The sequence below is a fragment of the Theropithecus gelada genome, chromosome 3 (genome assembly GCF_003255815.1).
Source record: "Theropithecus gelada isolate Dixy chromosome 3, Tgel_1.0, whole genome shotgun sequence".
In the NCBI taxonomy this organism is placed as follows: domain Eukaryota; kingdom Metazoa; phylum Chordata; class Mammalia; order Primates; family Cercopithecidae; genus Theropithecus; species Theropithecus gelada.
The window spans coordinates 101,394,447-101,415,986 of NC_037670.1; the positions used below are offsets into that span (position 1 = coordinate 101,394,447).

The following is a 21,540-nucleotide window of genomic DNA, read 5'->3' on the forward strand; positions in this document are numbered from 1 at the left end:
TCTTTTATTCTCTTCTACTTTATTCGCTTCTCCTTTCTAGCCTTTCTTAAAATTTATTGCAACAGTTATTACACTACTTGCCATATTTCACAAGTCATACATCCTTATCCTATATACATATATATGGATTTATATATATATATATGGATTCATATATATATATATGGATTACCTTAAAATTTTAAGGTGGAGTCGCAAATGAATATAGTCTGTAATTAATGTATTTACCTTCCTAAGAATATTTTACTCTTATAACCCTCCACCAACCTACATATTAGGTAGTCTTGTATTTTAGGTCTTCTATCTTGCAATTATTTATAACTGTGTGTATTAGTTTTCTACTGCTTCCATAACAAATTACCACTAACTTCACACCTTATCATACAGTTCTGTAAGTCACAGGTCTGGCATGCATCTCTCCAAGCTACAATCAAGGAGTTGACAAGGTTCCATTTCTTTCTGGAGGCTCTAGGGGAGGAGATGTTTCCTTGCTCATTCACAGTGTTGGTATAATTCAGTTCCTTCGAGTTCGAAGACTGAGATCTTCATCTCCTTTCTGATTGTGAGCTGGGGACTGTTTCCAGCTTCTAGGAATCACCCACATTCCTTGGCTCTTGGCCCCTTTCTCCAAACCCTGCAATGGCGTATCAAGTACCTTTTATACTTGGATGTCTCTCCACTCCTTTTTCTTCCATCTCATCTTTCTAATGCACTTGGGAAGGTTCTCTCCTTTTAAGTAATAATATAATTAGATTGGGTCCGCCTGGATACTTCAGGTCACTTTCCCCATCTCAGGTTTTAAATCTTTAATCACATCTGTGGAGTCCCTTTTGCCAAGTAAGATAACATATTCACAAGTTCCAGGGATTAAGGCATAGAACCTTTGACCATTCTGCCTTTCACACTTTTCCAATTATTATTTTACAATCAGTGCTCAATTTTACTCTTATTTGATATTTTTCTCTGACCACTATTCTCTGAAATTTTAGACCCTAGTTATGCGATCACTTTCTTTTTTATGAGAAATAAGTTCTTTAGAAATTTCTTTAATTATGGTCTAGTATAGTAAAACTTCCATTTTCTGTCTGAAAATAACTTCCTTTGCCCCTGATAATTAAAGATCCCTGGATATGCAATGCTAGGTTTCCCAGTAGCCATTAAAACAGAAAGTTCTGTGACTTGGGATTAGTAATTCACCAGGAGACAGGCCATATTTAGGACTGTGGTACTACAGTAGATCGGGTTTATGTTGTAGATTTTGGCGGTCCTCTGAGGATTTTTCTTATGATACCAGCTGTATAATAAAAGGCTTTATTTTTAAAATAAGACACAGACTTCAACTTTCAGAAAGACAGAGGAGATGTACTTTGTCCTATATTTGCCACTAACTTAAAAAATATTCCGTGGAAGTTGTATAGAAAACAAACCATAAAAAGACTTTGAAAGTTGGAGAGAAGAAGGCAGATAAGCTGGATATGTCAAGGCCCAAAAATGACAAGGTGATTAGTTCTCTTGGTTTTCTTTTTACCTCCCACATCTGAAGGTTGGAGCTAAAGAAGCCAACAACCCAGAAACATCAGTGGACACAGATTTGTAAAAACTCTAACAAATTCCTGCTTTTTCTAGCCAAAGGACAATAAAAGACCAATTTAGCAAGACTCAAAATTTTAGACAATAATCACTCTACCCAGCCAAAAACACATAAAAATAACATGGCCATACCCTCACCCACATCAGCAAAGGGCTGATGGGAACCTGTTTTCGCCCTTGTGATACTGTAATGAGTTGCTCAACACTCCCACTAGGTGGTGTCAGAGAAAGCCGAGTAGGGAACTGACACTTCCATCACTGATAGTTGCTATCTGGTAAAGTGCTCCCCACCCCCACAATATTAGCGAAAACAACTGGGCAACCAGTACACACAACCACATAGAAGTAACTAGAAGTTCCTCTTTGTTTGTTTGACAAATAGGTAATTGTAGTTGACAAATAGATAATTGTAGTTTTTTATTATACTTTAAGTTCTAGGGTATATGTGCACAACGTGCAAGTTTGTTACATATGTATACATGTGGCATGTTGGTGTGCTGCACCCATTAACTTGTCATTTACATTAGGTATATCTCCTAATGCTATCCCTCTCCCCTCCCCCCACCCCATGACAGGCCTCAGTGTGTGATGTTCCTCTTCCTGTGTCCAAGTGTCCTCATTGTTCAGCTCCCACCTATGAGTCAGAACATGCAGTGTTTGGTTTTTTTGTCCTTGCAATAGTTTTCTGAGAATGATGGTTTCCATCTTCATCCATGTCCCTACAAAGGACATGAACTCATCCTTTATTATGGCTGCATAGTATTCCATGGTATATATGTGCCACATTTTCTTAATCCAGTCTATCATTGATCAACATTTGGGTTGGTTCCAAGTCTTTGCTATTGTGAATAGTGCCACAATAAACATAAGTGTGCATGTTATCAATGGAGATTAAGAAACCTGGACTTCTGCCTTCACCTTGCAGTAACAATGTGGCACACATATACCCTTTTTACATTCTGGAGCAGGGTCATAAAAAACCAGTTTGAAAGAAAGAAAGGATTTTAAAAGATCTAGAGTCTTGTGACATAAAGCAAAAATGTCTGGGTTTCAATCAAGTCACTCCTTATGCCAAGAACCAGGGAGGTACCAGATTCAATGGAAAAAAAAGAAAATAAATAAATACTGGCCAACACTGAGATGATGATGTTAGAATTATCCAATAAGATATAAGGAAGCCATGATGAAAATCTTTCAACAGTTATGAGCATGTTTGAAACAAATAGAAATCTTCAGCAAATAAATTGAAGATGCAAAAAAGAACCAAGTAGAAATTGCAGATCTGAAAAATATAACAGATATAAAAAGCTCTCTGTATGGGTCTAACAGCATAATGGAGGGGAGAGAGGAAAGAATCAAAGAACTAAAATACAGAATAATCAAAATTACCTAATCCGAACAACACAGAAAAAAATATGAGGGAAGAAAACTAAAAGTATTTCAGAGACCTGTGGAACTGTAACAAAAGATCTAACATTCATGTCAATGGAATTCCAGAAGAAGAGGAGAAAGAGGGCAGAGCTTAAAAGGAAAAAAAAAAAGTATTCAGAGAAATAATGGCTAAAATCTTCTCATATGTTGTAAGCAGCATACAGCTATAGATTCAAGAAGCTGGATGAATTCCAAATAAGTTAAACCTGAAGAAATACATGCCAAGACATAATAAAAATCTGAAAACTGAAGATAAAAATATTTGAAAGCACCCAGAGAAAATTGATACCCTTACTACAGGGGAAAAAAAAAAATTAAATGACAGTGAACCAGAAACCATATAGGTCAGAATAAAGTACTATCGTATTTTTCAAGTGCTAAAGGAAAGGAACTGTCAACTCACAATTCAATACTCAGAGAAAATATCCTTCAAGAATGAAGGAAAAATAATGACATTCTTAATGAGGGAAAACTAACAGAAGTTGTTACCAGTAGACTTACCCTAACAGAATAGCTAAAGAAAGTTCACTAAATAAAAAGGAAAGATTAGAGGAAGAAACCTGGGAATATCAGGAAAGGAGAAAGAGCGGGTAAACAAAGTATGGCTAAATATAATAGGCTTTCCTTCACTTGAGTTTTCTAAATTGGTTGAAACAAAAATTATATCACTGCAGTTTATTCAGGGATGCAAGGATACTTCAATATTAAAAAGTTAGTCAATGCAATTAACCAATTTAACAAACTAAAAATATAATCAATACAGCAAAAGCTATTTGACGAAATTTAACATCCATTCATAACAAACTCTCAGAAAAAGGAATACAGAGAACATCCTCATCTTAATAACACCTAAGAAAACCTATAGCTAACAGTATACTTAATGGTCAAAGACTGAATGCTTGTCCCCTAACACTGCAACAAATGGTCTACTGGCAATCCTTGGTGCTCCTTGGCTTGTAGCTGCATCATTCCAAACTCTGTCTTCGTTAAGCATGGTGCTTCTCTGTATGCCTTCACATGGCCTTCTTACAAGGACACCACCCATTGGATTTAAGACCACCTTAATCTTTGCATCGTAAATTATACAACAGTAAGAACTGGGCCATTCTGGAAAATCGAAATCTCAGTATAAACTGAAAGCCAGTAAGATCTCATCAACTAATTTTATTTGCAAAGGCCTTATTTCTGAATAAGGTTATATTCTGAGATTCTGGTAGACATGAAGTTTGCAGGAACACTATACAACCAAAGTGCATTGATTATAATAATGTCAATATTCTGGCTGTAATATTGTACTATGTTTATACAGTCTTGCCTGTGGGAGAAACTGGATAAAGGATATACAGAAGCTGTCAAATTATAATTTCATGTCAATCTACAATTATCTCAAAACATTTAATTTAAAAATTATAGATACAATTTATAAGATATATAAACTATATTTAGAGGTTATATAGTAGGTGTATTTTCAGAATACTTCATTGGCCATATTGATAGAAAAAGAAGTGTTAAGATTATTTTTATTTTTTTCCATTTGTAGAGCTTAAACATTCAAAACAATATTTCAGAACCATAAACATTCAAAACAAAAGAATATTTCAGAACCACAGAAATGCATCAGCCTCATTTTTAAAATTTGTTTTGGAAACTTCAGAAAACTTTAGACATTGTTTTGTGACCTTGTGAAGCATGGAATATACATTTATTTGAATCCCCTTTAAATTACTTAAGAACAATAAAATTTCTCCATTATTTTGAGAAATCAAAAGGAAGTCTTCTTAAAGTTTAATATGTATTTCTTTGGAATCTGTATTGGATGAAGATCCATTTGTTACATAGTAAATTATACAAGAGTTAGAACTGGGCCATTCTGGAAAATCGAAATCTCAGTATAAACTGAAAGTCAGTAATTTTTCCTAGGTCTGTCCTTTACTTCGTTCATTGAATCACACTGATTCCAAATAACTCTTGGGCAATTGCAGAGAAGTAATTGTCTTACAGTTTTTGGGGAACTCAGGTAGGATCTATGATTTATACTAATCAATACGTGCTCTATTTCAAGAAAATCTATAATGAAAATCACCAAAGGAATAGAATTATACATAGCAGGTATTCTTCCCTATGTTTCCTTGATTAATGAAAAAAAAAAAGCTTATGTGTACACAGGGACAACTGTAAGTAGAAATCACTTCTTGAGAATTATGTCAGTGTTGATTTGATGGGCTTAGCAGCTGAGCAACCCTCAGGAACACTTTGTTTCAGCAATACTGAAGCAGCTATGTCATCTGGGGTATATACCCTTGGATTTGTCATCTCGTGCCAGGAAAATTTAGGACACAGACATACATGAGTTTAGGAGTGGAGGTTCAATAGGGAGAAGAGAAGAGAAAGAGAAGCATCTCCCTCTCTAGAGAGAGAGGGGTGTCTGAGTGGAAAAGACCCGAGGGCGGGGGATGTGCTGGATTTTATAGTCAGGTTTGAGGAGGCGGTGTCTGATTTACACAGGGCTCACAGATTGGTTTGATTAGGTGTGATGTTTACATAGCTTATGGGAAGGCTGGCCTCTCAGTCCTAATCTTACTATGCAAATGAACTCTCCTGTTGATCGGTACCATCTTGTCTGCTCCTTACTGTACGCGTAGGGGGCTGATAAAGAGAAGGGAAGATGGGGCTGCCATTTTAAACATGATTGGTACAACCGCTAGCTTCTATGTCTGCAGCTCAGTTTTACAGGCTGTTCTTTGTTAAAAAGGAAAATGATTTGAGGCTGCTTTTCATTAAAATGGAAACCTTACCAAGGACTTCTGTACCCTCACTATCTGCCTAAGTAATTTTTTCTTAACTCCTGTATCAATACTTCCTTGAGCGTTTATTCATCACATTTCTCTTTTTGTAGCTCAAAATTTTGTGGCTGATTATTCCATTTAATTTATTGAAAATACACCAAAAGCTAAAATAAAACTTATTAAAAGGAAAAAAAAAAAAAAAAGGTGGCCATGAAGTAAAAGCACAATGTTTTAACCTGTTTCCTTTCTTTGCTTGTTTAAATTAGGGATTGGGAGTGTGTGTGTGTATGCTCCCCCCCACCCAAGCTTTGAAGTTCAGGGATATATATGTACAGGTTTGTTACATGGGTAAATGGGGAGTCATGGGGCTTAGTGTATAGATTATTTCATCGCCCAGGTAATGCGCATAGTACTGAATAGGTCGTTTTTCAATCCTCACCCTCTTCCCACCTTACACCCTCAAGTAGGCCCTGGTGTCTGTTTTTCCCTACTTTGTGTTGGTGTTTACCAGCTTCCACTTGTACGTGAGAACATGCAGTATTTGGTTTTCTGTTCATGCAGTAATTTAAATAAGAATAATGACCTCCAGGTCCATCCGTGTTGCTGCAAAGAACATTATTTCTTTCTTTTTTGTACCACATTTTCTTTGTCTAGTTCACTGTTGATGGGCATCTAGGTTGATTCCATGTCTTTGCTGTTTTGAAGAGTTCTGTGATGAACATATGCATGCATATGTCTTTATGGTAAACTGATTTATTTTCCTTTGGGTATATACCCAGTAGTAGGATGGCTGGGTCAAATGATAGTTGTTTTAAGTTCTTTGAGAAATCTCCAAAATGCTTTCCACAGTGACTGAACTAATTTATATTCCCACTAGCAGTGTATAAGTGTTCCCTTTTCTTAGAAACCTTGCCAGCTTCTGTTATTTTTTGACTTTTTAATAGTAGCCATTCTGAGTGGTATGAGATGGTATCTCATGGTTTTGATTTGATCGTCTCTGATGAATAGTGATGTTGAGCAATTTTTCATGTTTGTTGGCCATGTGTATGTCTTCTTTTGGGAAATGTCTATTCATGTATTATAGTTTGCCCATTCCTTAATGGGGTTATTTTTTGTTTAAGTTCCTTGTAGATTCAGGATATTAGACCTTTGTCAGATGCATACTTTGCAATATTTTCTCTCACTTTGTAAATTATCTGTTTACTTGGTGGATAGTTTCTTTCGCTGTGCAGAAGTAGCTCTTTAGTTTATTTAGGTCTTATTTGTTCATTTTTCTTTTTGCGGCAAATGATTTTGGAGTCTTCATCCTGAAATCTTTGCCAGGGCCTATGTCCAAAATGGTATTTCCTAGATTTTCTTCTAGAGTTATAGTATTAGATCTTATATCTAAGTCTTTATCTTGAGTTGATTTTCATATATGGTGAAAGGAAGGGGTAGAGTTTCAATTTTCAGCATATGACTAGACAGTTATCCCAGGATAACTTATTGAATCAGGAGTCCTTTCTGTATTGCCTGTTTTTGTTGACTTTGTTGAAGATCAGATGTCTATAAGTGTGTGGCTTTGTTTCTGGATTCACTAATCTGTTCCCTTGATTTATGTGTCTGTTTTTGAATCAGAACCATGCTGTTTTGATTACTACAGGCTTCTAGTGCGGTTTGAAGTGGGGAGTGTGATGACTCTGGCTTTGTTCTTTTTGCTTAGGATTGCTTTGGCTATTCAGGCTACTTTTTGGTTCTATATTAATTTTAGAATAGTTATTCTAATTCTGTGAAAAATGTCATTGGTGGTTTGATAGGAATAGCAATGATTCTGTAAATTGCTTTGGGCAGAATGGCCACTTTAACAATATTGCTTCTTCCTGAATTAGTTCTATCTGAATTAGTTCATTTTCACACTGATATAAAGAACTACTTGAGACTGGGTACTTTTTAAAGAAAGGAGGTTTAATAGACTCACAGTTCCACATCTCTGGGAATACCTTGAGAAACTTATAGTCATGGCAGAAGGCAAAGGAGAAGCAAGCACCTTCTTCACAAGATGGCAGGAAAGAGACAGCAAAGGAGGAAGTGTCACTTCTAAACCACCAGATATTGTGAGAACTCACTATCATGAGAATAGCATGGGGAGAAAGTGCCCCCATGATCCAATCCTCCTGCCAGGTCCCTCCCTTGACATGTGGTATTACAATTTGAAATGCTATTTGGGTGCAGACAGAGAAACAAACCATATCACTATTCAAGAGTATGGAATGTTTTTCCATTTATTTGTGTCATTTCTGATTTCTTTGAGCAGTGTTTTGTAATTCTCATTCTAGAGATCTTTCACTCCCTGGTTAGCTGTGTTCCTAGGTATTTTATTCTCTTGGTGGCTATTGTGAATAGGATTGCATTCCTGATTTGGCTTTCATCTTGGATGTTACTGGTGTATGGAAATTCTGCTGAATTTTGTACATTGATTTTGTATCCTGAAAATTTGCTGAAGTGTCTTAACAGGTCTAGGAGCCTTTGGACAGAGATTATGGGGTTTTCTAGATATAAAAGCATATCATCTGTAAAGAGAGATAGTTTGACCTTATCTCTTCCTATTTGGATGCCTTTTATTTCTTTCTCTTTCCTGATTGTGCTGGCTGAAACTTCCAGTGCTATGTTTAATAGGAGCGGTGAGAGTGGGCATTCATTTGTTTTATTTTAAGTTCTGGGGTACATGTGCAGGATGTGCAGGTTCATTGCATAGGTAAATATGTGCCATGGTGATTTGCTGCACCTATCAACCCATCACCTAAGTATCAAGCCCAGCATACATTAGATATTTTTCCTGATGCTCTCCTTCACCACACTCCCCCAACAGGTCCTAGTATGTGTTGTTCCCCTCCCTGGGTCCATGTGTTCTCATTGTTCAGCTTCTACTTATAAGTGAAAACATGAAGTATTTGGTTTTCTTTTCCTGCATTAGTTTGCTAAAGATAATGGCTTCCAGCTCCATCCATATCCCTTCAAAGACATGATCTCATTCCTTTTAATGGCTACATAGTATTCCATACTGTATATGTATGACATTTTCTTTATCCAGTCTATCATTGATGGGCATTTGGGTTGATTCCACGTTTTTGCTATTGTGAACAGTGCTGCAGTAAACATGAGCGTGCATGTATCTTTATAATAGAATGATTTATATTCATTTGGGTATATACCCAGTAAAGGGATTGTTGGGTCAAATGGTATTTCTAGTTCTAAATCTTTAAGGAATCACCACACTATCTTCCACAATGGCTGAACTAATTTACATTTCCACCAACAGTGTAAAAGCATTCCTATTTCTCCACAACCTTGTCAGCATCTGTTGTTTCTTGACTTTTTAGTGACAGCCATTCTGACTGGCATGAGGTGGTATTTCACTGTGGTTTTAATTTGCATTTCTCTAATGAATAGTGATGTTAAACCATTTTTTCATATGTTTGTTGGCTGCATGAATGTCTTCTTTTGCAAAGTGTCTTTTCATGTCCTTTCCCACTTTTCAATGTTTTTTTTTTCTTTTAAATTTAAGTTCCTTGTAGATTCTGGATATTAGACCTTTTTCAGATGGATAGATTGCAAAACTTTTCTCCCATTGTGTAGGTTGTCTGGGTAATCTTGTCTTGTTCCAGTTCTCAAGGTGAACTTCCAGCTTTTGTCCATTCAGTATGATATTGACTGTATGTTTGTCATAGATGGTTCTTATTTTTTTAGGTATTTTCCTTTGATACATAGTTTGTTGTTGGTTTCTAACATGAAGTGATGCTGAGTCAAAAGACTTTTCTACATCTATTGAGATAATGTGATTTTTGTTTTTAGTTGTTTATATGATAAATCATATTTTTTTATATTGAACCAATCTTTTGTCCCAGGAATAAAGCCAATTTGATTGTGGTGGTTTTAGCTTTTTGATGTGTTGCTCGACTTGGTTAGCTTGTATTTTTTGAGGATTTTTGCATCTCTGTTCATCAGGGATATTGGCCTAAAGTTTTCTTTTTTGTTGTTGTGTCTCTGCCAGGGTTTGGTATCAGAATGATTCTAGCCTCATGGAATGAGTTAAGGAGGGATTCTTTCTTACTTTTTTGCAATAGTTTTAGTAGGGTTAGTACTAGCTCTTCTTTATATGAATGTGAATCTGTCTACTCCAGGCCCTTTTGTGGTTGTTAGGGGTTTTTTATTACTGATTCAACTTCAAAATTTGTTATATGCCTGTTCAGGGTTTCAGTTTTTTTCCTGGTTCAATTTTTGGAGGTTGTATATTTCTAGGAATTTATCCATTTCTTATAATTTTTCTAGGTTGTGTGCAAAGAGGTATCATAATAGTCTCTGAGGGTATTTTGTATTTCTGTGGGGTCGGTGGTTATGTCACCTTTGTCATATGTTACTGTGTTTAATAGGATCTTCTCTCTTTTTTCTTTATTATTCTAGCTAGCAGTCTATCAATCTTATTTATTCTGTCAAGAAGCCAACTTTTGGTTTGGTCAATTTTTTTGTGTGGATTTTTATTACATTATTTTCTACAGCATAGCTTTGTTTTTGGTTATTTCTGTCTACTGCTGGCTTTGGTGTTGCTTTCCTCTTGTTTTTCTAGTTCCTCTAAGTGTGATTTTATGTTAATTTGAGAATTTTCTAATTTTTTGATGTGAGCATTTAGTATTGTAAACTTTCCTCTTAACACTGCTTTAGCTGTGTCCCAGAAGGTCTGGTATGTTGTATGTTTGTTTTCATTAATTTCAAAGAATTTCTTGATTCCTGCCTAAATCTCATTGATTACCCAAAAGTCATTCAGAAGAAGGTTGCTTTAATTTCCGTGTAATTGTATGCTTTTGAGAGATCATCATGGTATTAACTTCTGTATTTATTGTGCTGTGGTCTGAGAGTGTGGTTGATATGATTTGTTTTGTTGTTGTTGTTGTTGTTGCTGTTGTTTTATTTTGTTTTTTTGAATTTGTTAAGAATTGCTTTATGTTCAAGCATATGGTCAATTTTAGAGTATGTGCTGTGCGCCAATGAGAAGAATGTATATTCTGTTGTTAGATGGAATGTTCTGTAGAGGTCTGCTAATTTCATTTGATCAAGTGTGAAGTTTAAGTCCCAGATACGTTGGTTTTCTCCATCCCTTTACTTTGAGCCTATGAGTGTCATTGCATGTGATATGGTCTCTTAAGATAGCACAGTTGGGTTTTGCTTCTTTATTCAACTTATCACTCTGTGCCTTTTAAGTAAAGTGTTTAGCCTATTTACATTCAAGATTAATACTGATATGTGAAGAGTTTATTCTGTCATTATATTAGCTAGTTGTTGTCTAGATTTGATTTTGTAGTAGCTTTATAGTGTCAATAGTCTGTGTACTTAAGTGTGTTAGTGTAGTGGTTAGTAACAGTCTTTCATTTCCATATTTAGCACTTCCTTAAGGACCTCTTGTAAGGCAGGTCTGGTAGTAATGAATTTCCTTATTCTCTTTCAGGGATGCCAGTGAGTCATAGATTTAGTCTCTTTACATAATCCCATATTTCACATAATTCCACATTTCATTTTTTAAAATTTGTTTTCATTATTTTTGTCTGTCTGATTTGATTTGAAGAACCACTCTTCAAGCTCTGAGATTTCTTCATTAGCTTGGTCTATTCTGCTGTTAATACTTTCAATTGTATTATGAAATCCTTATAGTGAGTTTTTCAGATCTATTAGATCAGTTTTTTTTTTTCTTAAAATGGCTATTTCATCTTTAGCTCTTATATCATTTTACTGGATTCCTTGGATTTCTTGGATTGGTTTTCAACTTTCTCCTGAATCTCAGTGATCTTCATTGTCATCCAGACTCTGAATTCCATCTCTGTCATTTTAGCCATTTCAGCCTGGTTTAAAACCAGCACTGGGGAATTAGTGCAGTCATTTGGATGTAATAAGACACTGTGGCTTTTTAAGTTCTTAGTGTTCTTGTGCTGGTATTTCTCTCATCTATATGGGCTGATGTTCCTTAAATCTTTGAAACTGCTGTCTGTTGAATAGGGCTTATTGCTTTTATATTCTTTGATATCCTTGAGGGTTTGACAGTGGTATAAATTGGGTTCGGTCAACTGGCTTCATTTCTGGGTGATTTCAGGTGGCCCAGGCTCAGCTCAGCACACTAGGGACTTCGGACCAGGTCCATGGCTTTGTTCTCTGGTCCCTCAAGGTTAAGCACCTGCTGTACTGCAAGGGCTGAGGTCAGCTAGCAGCAATACTCTGATGGAGGGTGCTGGCAAAAGCACTATATTGGGGTGGTGACAATGCGGTCCACACTTGTGCATGCATGCCATCAACTACAGGGCAGCAGTGTGGCAGGGTCCACGTGTGTGTGTGTGCGTGCTTGCTCGCGCGTGTGCTTGCCAGCAACAGCAGAGCAACAGCAGTGTGGTGGGCCCTGGCATGGTGGTTGGGGAAGGCTGCAGGCAGGAGCATGCTGGGAAGGGCCCATCTGCAGAAGCTCTCTAATGGTTAGGTGGTGCCTACCAATGAAGGAGTTATGGTAGCAGCTTCTGGAAAGCACCCCCATTGGGCATCTGAGATTGTAATGCAAGTGGGCAAGGCCAGGCAGTCACCCTGGGACAGGCTGAAAGATAGGGGGTGCTCAGATCAGACTGGGCCTGTGCCATGGGGAAGAAAGTTATGCTGTTTTCATGTCCTACAGTCAACAAAGGCCAAAGCCACCTTGAAGAATGTAGTGAGCCTTGGGAGATGGGCATCTCTGGCCATGCTCTACTGCAGCTATTTCTATGCCAAATGCTCTGGATTCTGCACATATTAGAGCCCTGTCCCTGATAACTCTCTGATAAGCTGTCTCTGCAAACTCAAATGTCTGTGTGGGGAGTGGGTTCCCCTGCAGCTAGGATTCCGGGGTCCGTGTCTAGAGTGGGCCATTCCATGCCTGTTTAATTCTTCCCTTTCCCAGGAGCCCCTCAGGAACAGGAATGAATGTTGATGCTCAGTAGCCTAGTGCAGAGTTCCCAGCTTCCTCTTCTTTATCCCAGATTCTATGTTCTCCCTCTGTCCACTTTCAATGCCATCCTTCTGAAGATCTGGTTGGAGGGTGCAGGTCTTCTTAATGGGCTGGTCTCTTGGTGGGAGAAGCTCTTCCTGTCAGCCATCTTACTTAACCTGTTTTCTTAATAAAACAACTTTTGCTTCCTAAAGTTTTCAACCTTATATATAAAATAAATTCAGACTCTAAGATTCCTCACAATTTCATACCCAGTAAATTTTATTTTAAATAAATTATTATTTCAAAAACAATATAATAGCAGCAAGATTTAAAATGACTTTTCACCAACTGAAGGAAAAAAATTGAGATTTTAAGGTCTCTTACCCAAAACTTCTCATTTTAAATTACTCTGAAAGTTTCCACAAGTAAAAATCATTATTTATGTTAACTTGCAGCTAATTTGCTATGTAGTATAGACTCTTCTGCCTATACATGTCTTTAAAAGAATCCATTTTTATGTGAAGTACTTATCATTGATGTCGTTATTTTTTATATTCAGAGTGAAATATTTATTTCTATATTTTCTGTCATTAGTGTGCCAAACACTTTTGCTACTGGAAAGCAATAAAATTAATCATTTTTGGCTTTGGCTGCTGTAATGATGCACATAAACAGCAATCCTGATGAACTTGAGTGAGAATGCTCACTGTGCTCATACTAAACCAATTAGTGCCCAGTTATTTATTTTCACTGTAGTGGCGAGTGTGGGAGTGGTGGAGGTGCAGAAGTCGGGGAGATACGGAGAGAGAGATAAGTACTACTAGTAGAGAAAAAGAGACATAAATTTGGCAGAATACTTTTCAGAAAAAAAACTGTGGCAGTAAGGAATCAATATGATAGGCTTTAGATAGCATTTATGACTGTGCTTGTGTGCGTGAAAACTTACAGTATTGTAAAAGTGCTTACAATTTGTTTTCAAGTTTAAACTACAAACAAACATAGTACTTTCATTTAAAAGTTAGGAAAATATAGTTTAAAATATTTAATTTCTCTATGAACTTCTACATGTAATCCCATGCAATTGGAATTTGATAGTCCTTTCACATAGGAGAATGAGAAATAGCTAAGCATCCATTGTTTAAGTCATTTTTTTCTACAAGCATGGGCTCATCAAATTATCAGAGTGACAAAGGAATTAGCTATTATTCAGGAAATGTGTGACCAAGATAATTACCTTTTTTTTTTGACAGAGTCTCGCTCTGTTGCCAGACTGGAGTGCAGTGGCGTGATCTCAGCTCACTGCAACCTCCGCTTCCCAAGTTCAAGTGATTCTCCTGCATCAGCCTCCCAAGTAGCTGGGACTACAGGCGTGCAGCAACACGCCCAGCTAATTTTTGTATTTTTAGTAGAGATGGGGTTTCATCATGTTGACCTGGATGGTCTCTATCTCTTGACCTCATGATCTACCTACCTCAGCCTCCCAAAGTGCTGGGATTACAGGCATGAACCACCACGCCTGACCACATATTAAATTTTTTTAAAAACAAAAGCAACTATGGCTGTCAGGAGATAGACAGACAGACAGATATTATATAGATAGATAGATATTATACAGCTGAACTTGATTCTCTTCCTCTGTCCATATAGTTTTACATATCTTTTCATCAGTTAGTCATTTTTAATTAGTTCTATGTCCAGAACTATGGACATATGTTGACCTTAACTGTCAAATATATACAAAAGAGCCAAACTGCAGGCATAAAAAAAAACAAAACAGAAGCAAGGACAAGCAACATTTATCCACAGTTTATTGGTCAACTTATGAACAAATGTAGATAATTATAAATTAGTATCCTTACTGATTGGTAGATTTTTTTTTATATTTTAAGTTCTAGGGTACATATGCATAACATGCAGGTTTGTTATGTATGTATACATGTACCATGTTGGTGTGATGCACCCATTAGCTTGTCATTTACTAGATTTGTGTCACATATGCAGACAATATATTATTATTTAGATGTTTTGGAAATAATTCAGTGAGTACTGTAGCTGGTGGTACAGAGAGTAGCCCCCATTTGAGATCCTTCATCTTACCTCTCAATCTCTGTGTACCAAAAAAGATGGAAGAGTGCTCCACCAGGAACTACTCAGTGGACATTTTTTTCATATATGTTAAAGCTATAGTTCCCCTCCTATTGTGTTCAGTCCTCTAAAGTTTTCTTTTACTTTCATAGAATATTGCTGTAGAATTTTAGATCTAACCTTAAGGAATATTTTGCAGACTAGGAAAGTTACATTCAGAATTATCAGTTGCATGACCAATTAGTGGTAAAACTGGTAATCAAACAATTTGCAAGATATCTCCAGTTTCCTTTAACTACACTATCCTGCCTCTTTTATTTCCATTCATTCTCTTTTTATTCTCAGGATGTGGCCAAGAAGCATTGGAATGATATCTTGGTAACACTTCTTTAAGGATTTTCCTTTTCCATACACACAGAAAAATCATATTGCTGGCCATATGTTTTCCTTTTGTTTATTTTTTTAATATGTGTCTGTATTTTTCTCTAGCCTCAAAGCCAGTGGACTTGAAATTATGCACTGGCCCTATCCCTAATACTACACAACTGTGCCACATTCCTTGTCCAACTGAATGTGAAGTTTCACCATGGTCAGCTTGGGGACCTTGTACTTATGAAAACTGTAATGATCAGCAAGGAAAAAAAGGTAGGTCACGTGACCATGACATGCCTTTTATACCCACCAGTTGTATCAAATCATGAATTATTTTTAAAATGCTCTTCTGTGTTACTTGTTTGTGATATTTTCCAGAATGGTTAAAGACTATTAATTTCAAAAGATGAATAAACCTACTCCAGTGATAGTACCAGAAGATTAAAACAGAAGAACATAGGCATAAATGCTTGTTAATTTAGACAAAATGATGGAGAGAATCTGAGACAGTTTAGTGCAATGGTTAAGATGAGCTGTGGGGTCAGGCCTGGGTTGGAAAAACCTACTGTGTCCCTTACTGTTTAGATAAGTTAGTTAACTTTGTCCTCTTATCTGTATAAGGATGTAACAGTATCTGCCATCCAGGTTGTGTCTAAGGAATCAATGAGATAAAAATAAAGCACTTAGTTTAGTGCCTGACCCATATCTAGTGCCCAGTAATAAAGCTGCTTATTACTTTGAAGAAAAAAATGCAAAAACGGTATTATGCAAATGAGAGAGGACTAGAATAAATGCAATGGTTTTCTTATGGTGGACATGGTGAGCTAATTTTCACATGATCTCGTGATTAAAAACATTTTTCTATTTTGTTTCCAAGGCCAATTTTCTAGTGATTCTAGTATGTTTACATAGCAATAAATAGACTTATTAATTTTGTTACACACTGTCAGGAAGGGCAACACTTAGATGCTATTAAAGCACAAAACAGGACTTTGAATATTTCACACTGGAGCCCACATGGCTTACGTTCCTAGTTCAAATTCCCAGAGGGTCTAAAATCAATGGAACCTCAAAGAGATTGTTTCTCTGGAACCATCCAACTTCTTAGAGGTTCGTTTTCCAAATTTAATCATGTGACATTGCTGAAGATTTAAGAAAAATAGCACTTTTGTCTGGTAATCGATATTTCTAAATAGCTTGAAATTTCACTCATTCTTTGAACATTCTATAGCTACAGACCTTCCAAGTCAACCAAAATTTATCTCTCTTTCTGTTCCCACCCTACTCCTCTATGCCCCACAAGGGAGATAGGTACTATACGACATTTCTAGCCTTACCTTTGCGGTAGTAAGCTAAAACCAAAGGTTCTCATTTATTTTCATTCCGTTCATTAATCCATTCACTTACTCATTTAATGAATGGTTCATGACCACAGATTAGCTACAGTCTGGGGATACACCAGTGATTCAAAACAGAAATTACTTCTACCTCCACTCTTATCTAACTTTTACCCTGAGGTTTTATTCAACTTTCTGAAATACTCAACCTTTGATGGTAACAATAGATTTTTCTTTCCCCATACTTCAGGCTTCAAACTGAGGAAGCGGCACATTACCAATGAGCCCACTGGAGGCTCTGGGGGAACTGGAAACTGCCCTCACTTACTGGAAGCCATTCCCTGTGAGGAGCCTGCCTGTTATGACTGGAAAGCAGTGAGACTCGGAGACTGCGAGCCAGATAATGGAAAGGAGTGTGGTCCAGGCACGCAAGTTCAAGAGGTTGTGTGCATCAACAGTGATGGTAAGACAGACGTGTCTATTATGTTTTTATGGACGTCCAACCCTGCATATATGTTTTTACTTTCTATTAAAATCCTGTGTCTTCTCGCATTAGAGCTGGTTCCATTTACAAACGTAGAAATAGCTGCTTCTCTCTCCTTCCCTTCCTCCCTCCCCCTCTTTCCCTGTCTCCCTCTCTCTTTTGTCCTTAATGAAATGGTGGCAGTGGAGAGGATCCATGAATAGTAGCAAGATAATGTTAAATGTGCAAACAGAACAGATCATATAACATAAGAATTAAATTATCATTAGGGTAATAATTAAATTGCCAAATTTAACAACAACAAGGAAAGGTAACTTTTTAAAGTGACTTTAAACAAAATTATAGAAAATGAAATGTAAACAAAGAAGGGTTGTAAGCATTGGTTGACTTGACTCTAAAAGTATTTTCTTTTAACCTCCCTGACATCATGTCTTAGTGTTATCATTTCATTTCCAGGCTCGCAATCCACGAGGTCCATCACAGTTCCTGAACTGACCTTTTGCTCTCTAGGACTCCCCTATTTAGGAATGTCCTAGAGCCACTGGATAGTGGCTTTCCACAAGATTCTTTTCCCCAGCCACAGGAATAACCTTGGACTTTTATAACTAATATTTGTTTGATAAAATATACTGTCTTGATATTAGCTCTAAGATTTTTACATTCCTTCCTAAGAGTACTGCTACTGTATTGGGGAGAACCCCTTACCTCTAAGTCATCCCTGAGTCACACAAACCGCAAGACTCCTCCAGACGTACTTTAAAACCTCTGGACCAAGATCATCTCTAAGGTTGCTCTATCTCTTGAATCCTATGACTCTGCACATCAGAGAAACATGAGTGCTAAACCCCAGAGTCCAATACTTGACAGTTTATGCTGTTTACAGCATATGCAGAAACATTCTGGTGCCCCCTTGGGGGTACTGGGACATCTGGTAACCGTCATAATTCTTTCCATCCTATTTTCTTCCAGTAAGCAGAATTGTTTCCTCTTGTGACTCAGTCACTGTTCAGTCATAAAGAAAGACACTCTGGGGTGGGAGACTGACAGACACTGCTATTACTGAGAAATTAGCCTTTTGTCTTTGTCCAGGGTCTAATATAGTCATGCAAGATAGTATTAGGTAAAATCTGAACCAGTGCTTGAGTTTGAAATGGGAAGAAGATCATTGCTCCAGATCTTTTATGATGATTTTATATATTCTGCTTTTTTGCTATGATAAGCATAACCTGCTGTGATATGTCCTCTCTTTAGCTCTTCCTTATTCTACAATAAAGAGAGGCAAGAAAAGGAAGTAACACTCAGAGATTAGCAGCTAGGAAAAGAAAGCAAAAGAAGCATGTTCTGTTTCTCTCTTACTCACATTTTAAATCCTAATTTGGATTACACAATACTGTTACCTTCTGAATTTCTGTAAAAACAGTAATGGTCATATTAAATTCCCTCAGTAATAGTACTTGATCGTTTTTCTCAGTTCAAACAATTTTTCTTGTCCTTCCATAGACCTAGAGAGGAATTAGGGTCTCAGGTATTGTGAAAAGTGTTTTTGAGTGAAACAAAAAGCTAAAAAGTTAATTTTGCCTGGCACTTCTGCCTCAGTGTTATGCAATGAAAAATCAGATTTAGTCCACTTGGTGCAATGATCTTCCTGGTATTTGTGCAAATGGAATATATTTTATATAGACTAAAGGAGCCAGCTATTTAAAAAATATAAATGGCTTATTTTAATTTTGTTAAGGAAAACTTATTTTGTGACGCAAATATTACCTCCTAGTTTGTCTTGTGAAAAAACGCTAAAAAGCAAGCAAAGGTATGAGTTAGATGTGTGTAATTGTATTGGCAATGTATGTTATAACCTAAAAAGCAAATTGATAACTCACAATACACATGAGCTGGTTTCACTTTGTCTACATCACAAACAGAATTAATTTTAAAAAGATAAGTATGCAACTGATACTCAATTCGTTATTGTCCTTTACAGGACATCTTTTCCACCATTAACTTTTATTTCCTGACATTAATTAGTTGTAGTACAACTTAATACATTAGCTGTTTCAGCTACATGGATGTATAAAATCAAGAAAATTATTTTTTTATTATGAATCCTAGAACCCAGTCAAATTTGTATATAAACTGAGACATAATTGGGCTGATAGAATAAAACAAAAAGCTGGAGACTTGTAAATACTGCTCCGATATTATCATATGGTCACCTGGTAAGTGTTTAGCAGCTGCACCAAACGTTGTTTTGTAATTAAATTGGACCCAGGGAATTAAAGTTGATTAGTTGTACAGACTCTACCTCTAGGCCTGGGCTGCAGCTATACATTTTGTTTTATAATTAAGTTAAAGCTCGGCTAGGGACATGAAGCGTTAAAGCCTGTGAACTGAAGAAATAATAAAAAGACTTTTTTGCTCACATATTCCTCACAAATTTCACAACTTTGTTAATGACCTCAAGACACTTAAAATCTATTTGTTTTCTGAAATATTCTTTGTCCAGACTCCCAGTGATCATTAAGATTTGCTGCTGCTGTTGTTCATTTTTCCATTTGCCTTCTAAGGAGGAGGGTTGGGGGAGGGTTGCAAGAGACCCCAGGAGGAATTTTGCATAGCTTCTCTGTCAGAGAAGAAGGCAGAGGGGTGTAACAGAGTTGCAAGACAAAAGAGAGCACAAAAGACAATTAGACTCTCCAAAAAGAGATAAACATTTCAATGTAGTAGAACAAATATTGATCATTAATTAAAGATCATCAGATCTGCAATTCCAGGTCTCTGAACACAAATGCAGGAACCTACTCCAAAGATCTGTGATCTGGAGAATCAGAGGATGTTATACCTGTAAAAAACCCAAAACCTGCCCTATTTTAATTTTTTTGATATTGAGTATGTTTCATTTAAAGGTGTAAATCTGGCAAGGCAAGAATATTTTGTTTCCTAAATTGGCTTGTTAGAGGCAGAACAAAGCCAGGCTATTGGACTCTGGAGCAAGGGGAAAAAAGTATTATTCCTTACTTGAGAGTGTAAATCAAATATTGTTTCCATATTTCCTTGTCCTCTGCTTAAAACCAAAAAATATGATGCTGTCTATATTTCCATATCATGTGTGTTATTTCAGATATCGAGTACTGACACTTTTCCATGTGAATTTCAAAAAAAAGTCAGTTAAGTTGTTTTGTTTTTGTTTTCGCATTATTTTTTAAAGCATAAACCTCAGTGGTTTCAAATGCCTGAACTTCTGTGCTATCTTTCTTTTCTTTTCCCCACATTAGTAAAAGTTAGCATATAACCAATGACATGGGCATAAGCAATCACTTTCCTACTTGACCCAGATTAAGAAACCCAAACATACTTTTATGGAAGTAAATCATTGCAAGTCAGCATTACCCAGCTATTAATGATACAGTATAAGAGTAATGAAGGTTGCCGGCTAGGGCCATTCTTGTGTATTGTGCCATTCTTGAATGGGAGTAACTCTGCTATCCAAAGACTCTCAGCACCATGCCAAACTGACTGGCTTCTAGTAATGCTGAAGAAGACCTATGTCTAAACACATGTGGAGATGAGCACTGAGGCAAGCCCTAGAAGCAAGTTTTTCTGACTCTTTTGGGTACATTTCTACATATGATCAAAAGTATCAAAAGAACTGGCTTTGAAAACATTTGGAGGAAGTTGACTGTGTTAGGGTATTTGTGCATTGCTTATAAAGAAATACCTGAGGCTGAGTAATTTATACAAGAGGAAAAAGGGTTTAATTGGCTCACAGTCCTGCAGGCTCATAGGAAGTATGGCACTGTTAGGTGTTTGGCCTCTGGTGAGGCCTCAGGAAGCCTTTATTCGTGATGGAAAGCTAAGTGGGAGCAAACATCTCACGTGACAGAGTGGATCAACAGAGGGAGAGAAGAGGGAGATGACACACATTTTTAAACAACCAGATCTCATGAGAACTCACTATCATAAAGTCAGCACCAAGGATTTGGTGCTAAAGCATTCATAAGACATCTACCCCTGTGATCCAATCACCTCCCACCAGACGCCAGCTCCAACAGTGGGGATTACATTTCAATATGAGATTTAGTGGGGACACATATCCAAGCTATATCATTGACTTTAGTATCTCGGGCACTGGCTTGCCATGTGACTGCTTAATCTTTCTCAACTTTTTACCACTAATTTCTTCCTTCTGGAACAGGATATGTTTCTGCCTATAAGACGAGGAAAGGGAAAACTTGAGTACTATTTCTTTCCCAAGTAGTTCTTGTCATGCTTCTTTGTTTCCGTGTAGTCAGAACTAGGAGGAATATGGGGGCATATCATTTCAGTATGTTGAAGAAAATGTAAGAATTTTGAAAATTTATACCATTAGAGAACAGGACTCATTGTGGAAAGAGATGGGGAAAGATAGTGCCCTATTTTAAGTCTTATAGTACAATTTGTATGCAATATATAAACTGAATATTGAGTTATTTTTTTCAGACACAT

The 21,540-nt window shown here is 36.8% G+C and overlaps 1 protein-coding gene across 1 annotated transcript in view; it reads left to right on the forward strand.

The window, feature by feature from the left end:
* Positions 1-21,540, forward strand: part of THSD7A (thrombospondin type 1 domain containing 7A) — a 510,460-nt gene that overhangs the window by 290,964 nt on the left and 197,956 nt on the right. The window contains exons 5-6 of the mRNA XM_025379535.1: positions 15,358-15,513; positions 16,828-17,040. Coding sequence (XP_025235320.1) covers positions 15,358-15,513; positions 16,828-17,040 — 369 coding nt within the window. The remainder of the gene's footprint in view (positions 1-15,357; positions 15,514-16,827; positions 17,041-21,540) is intronic.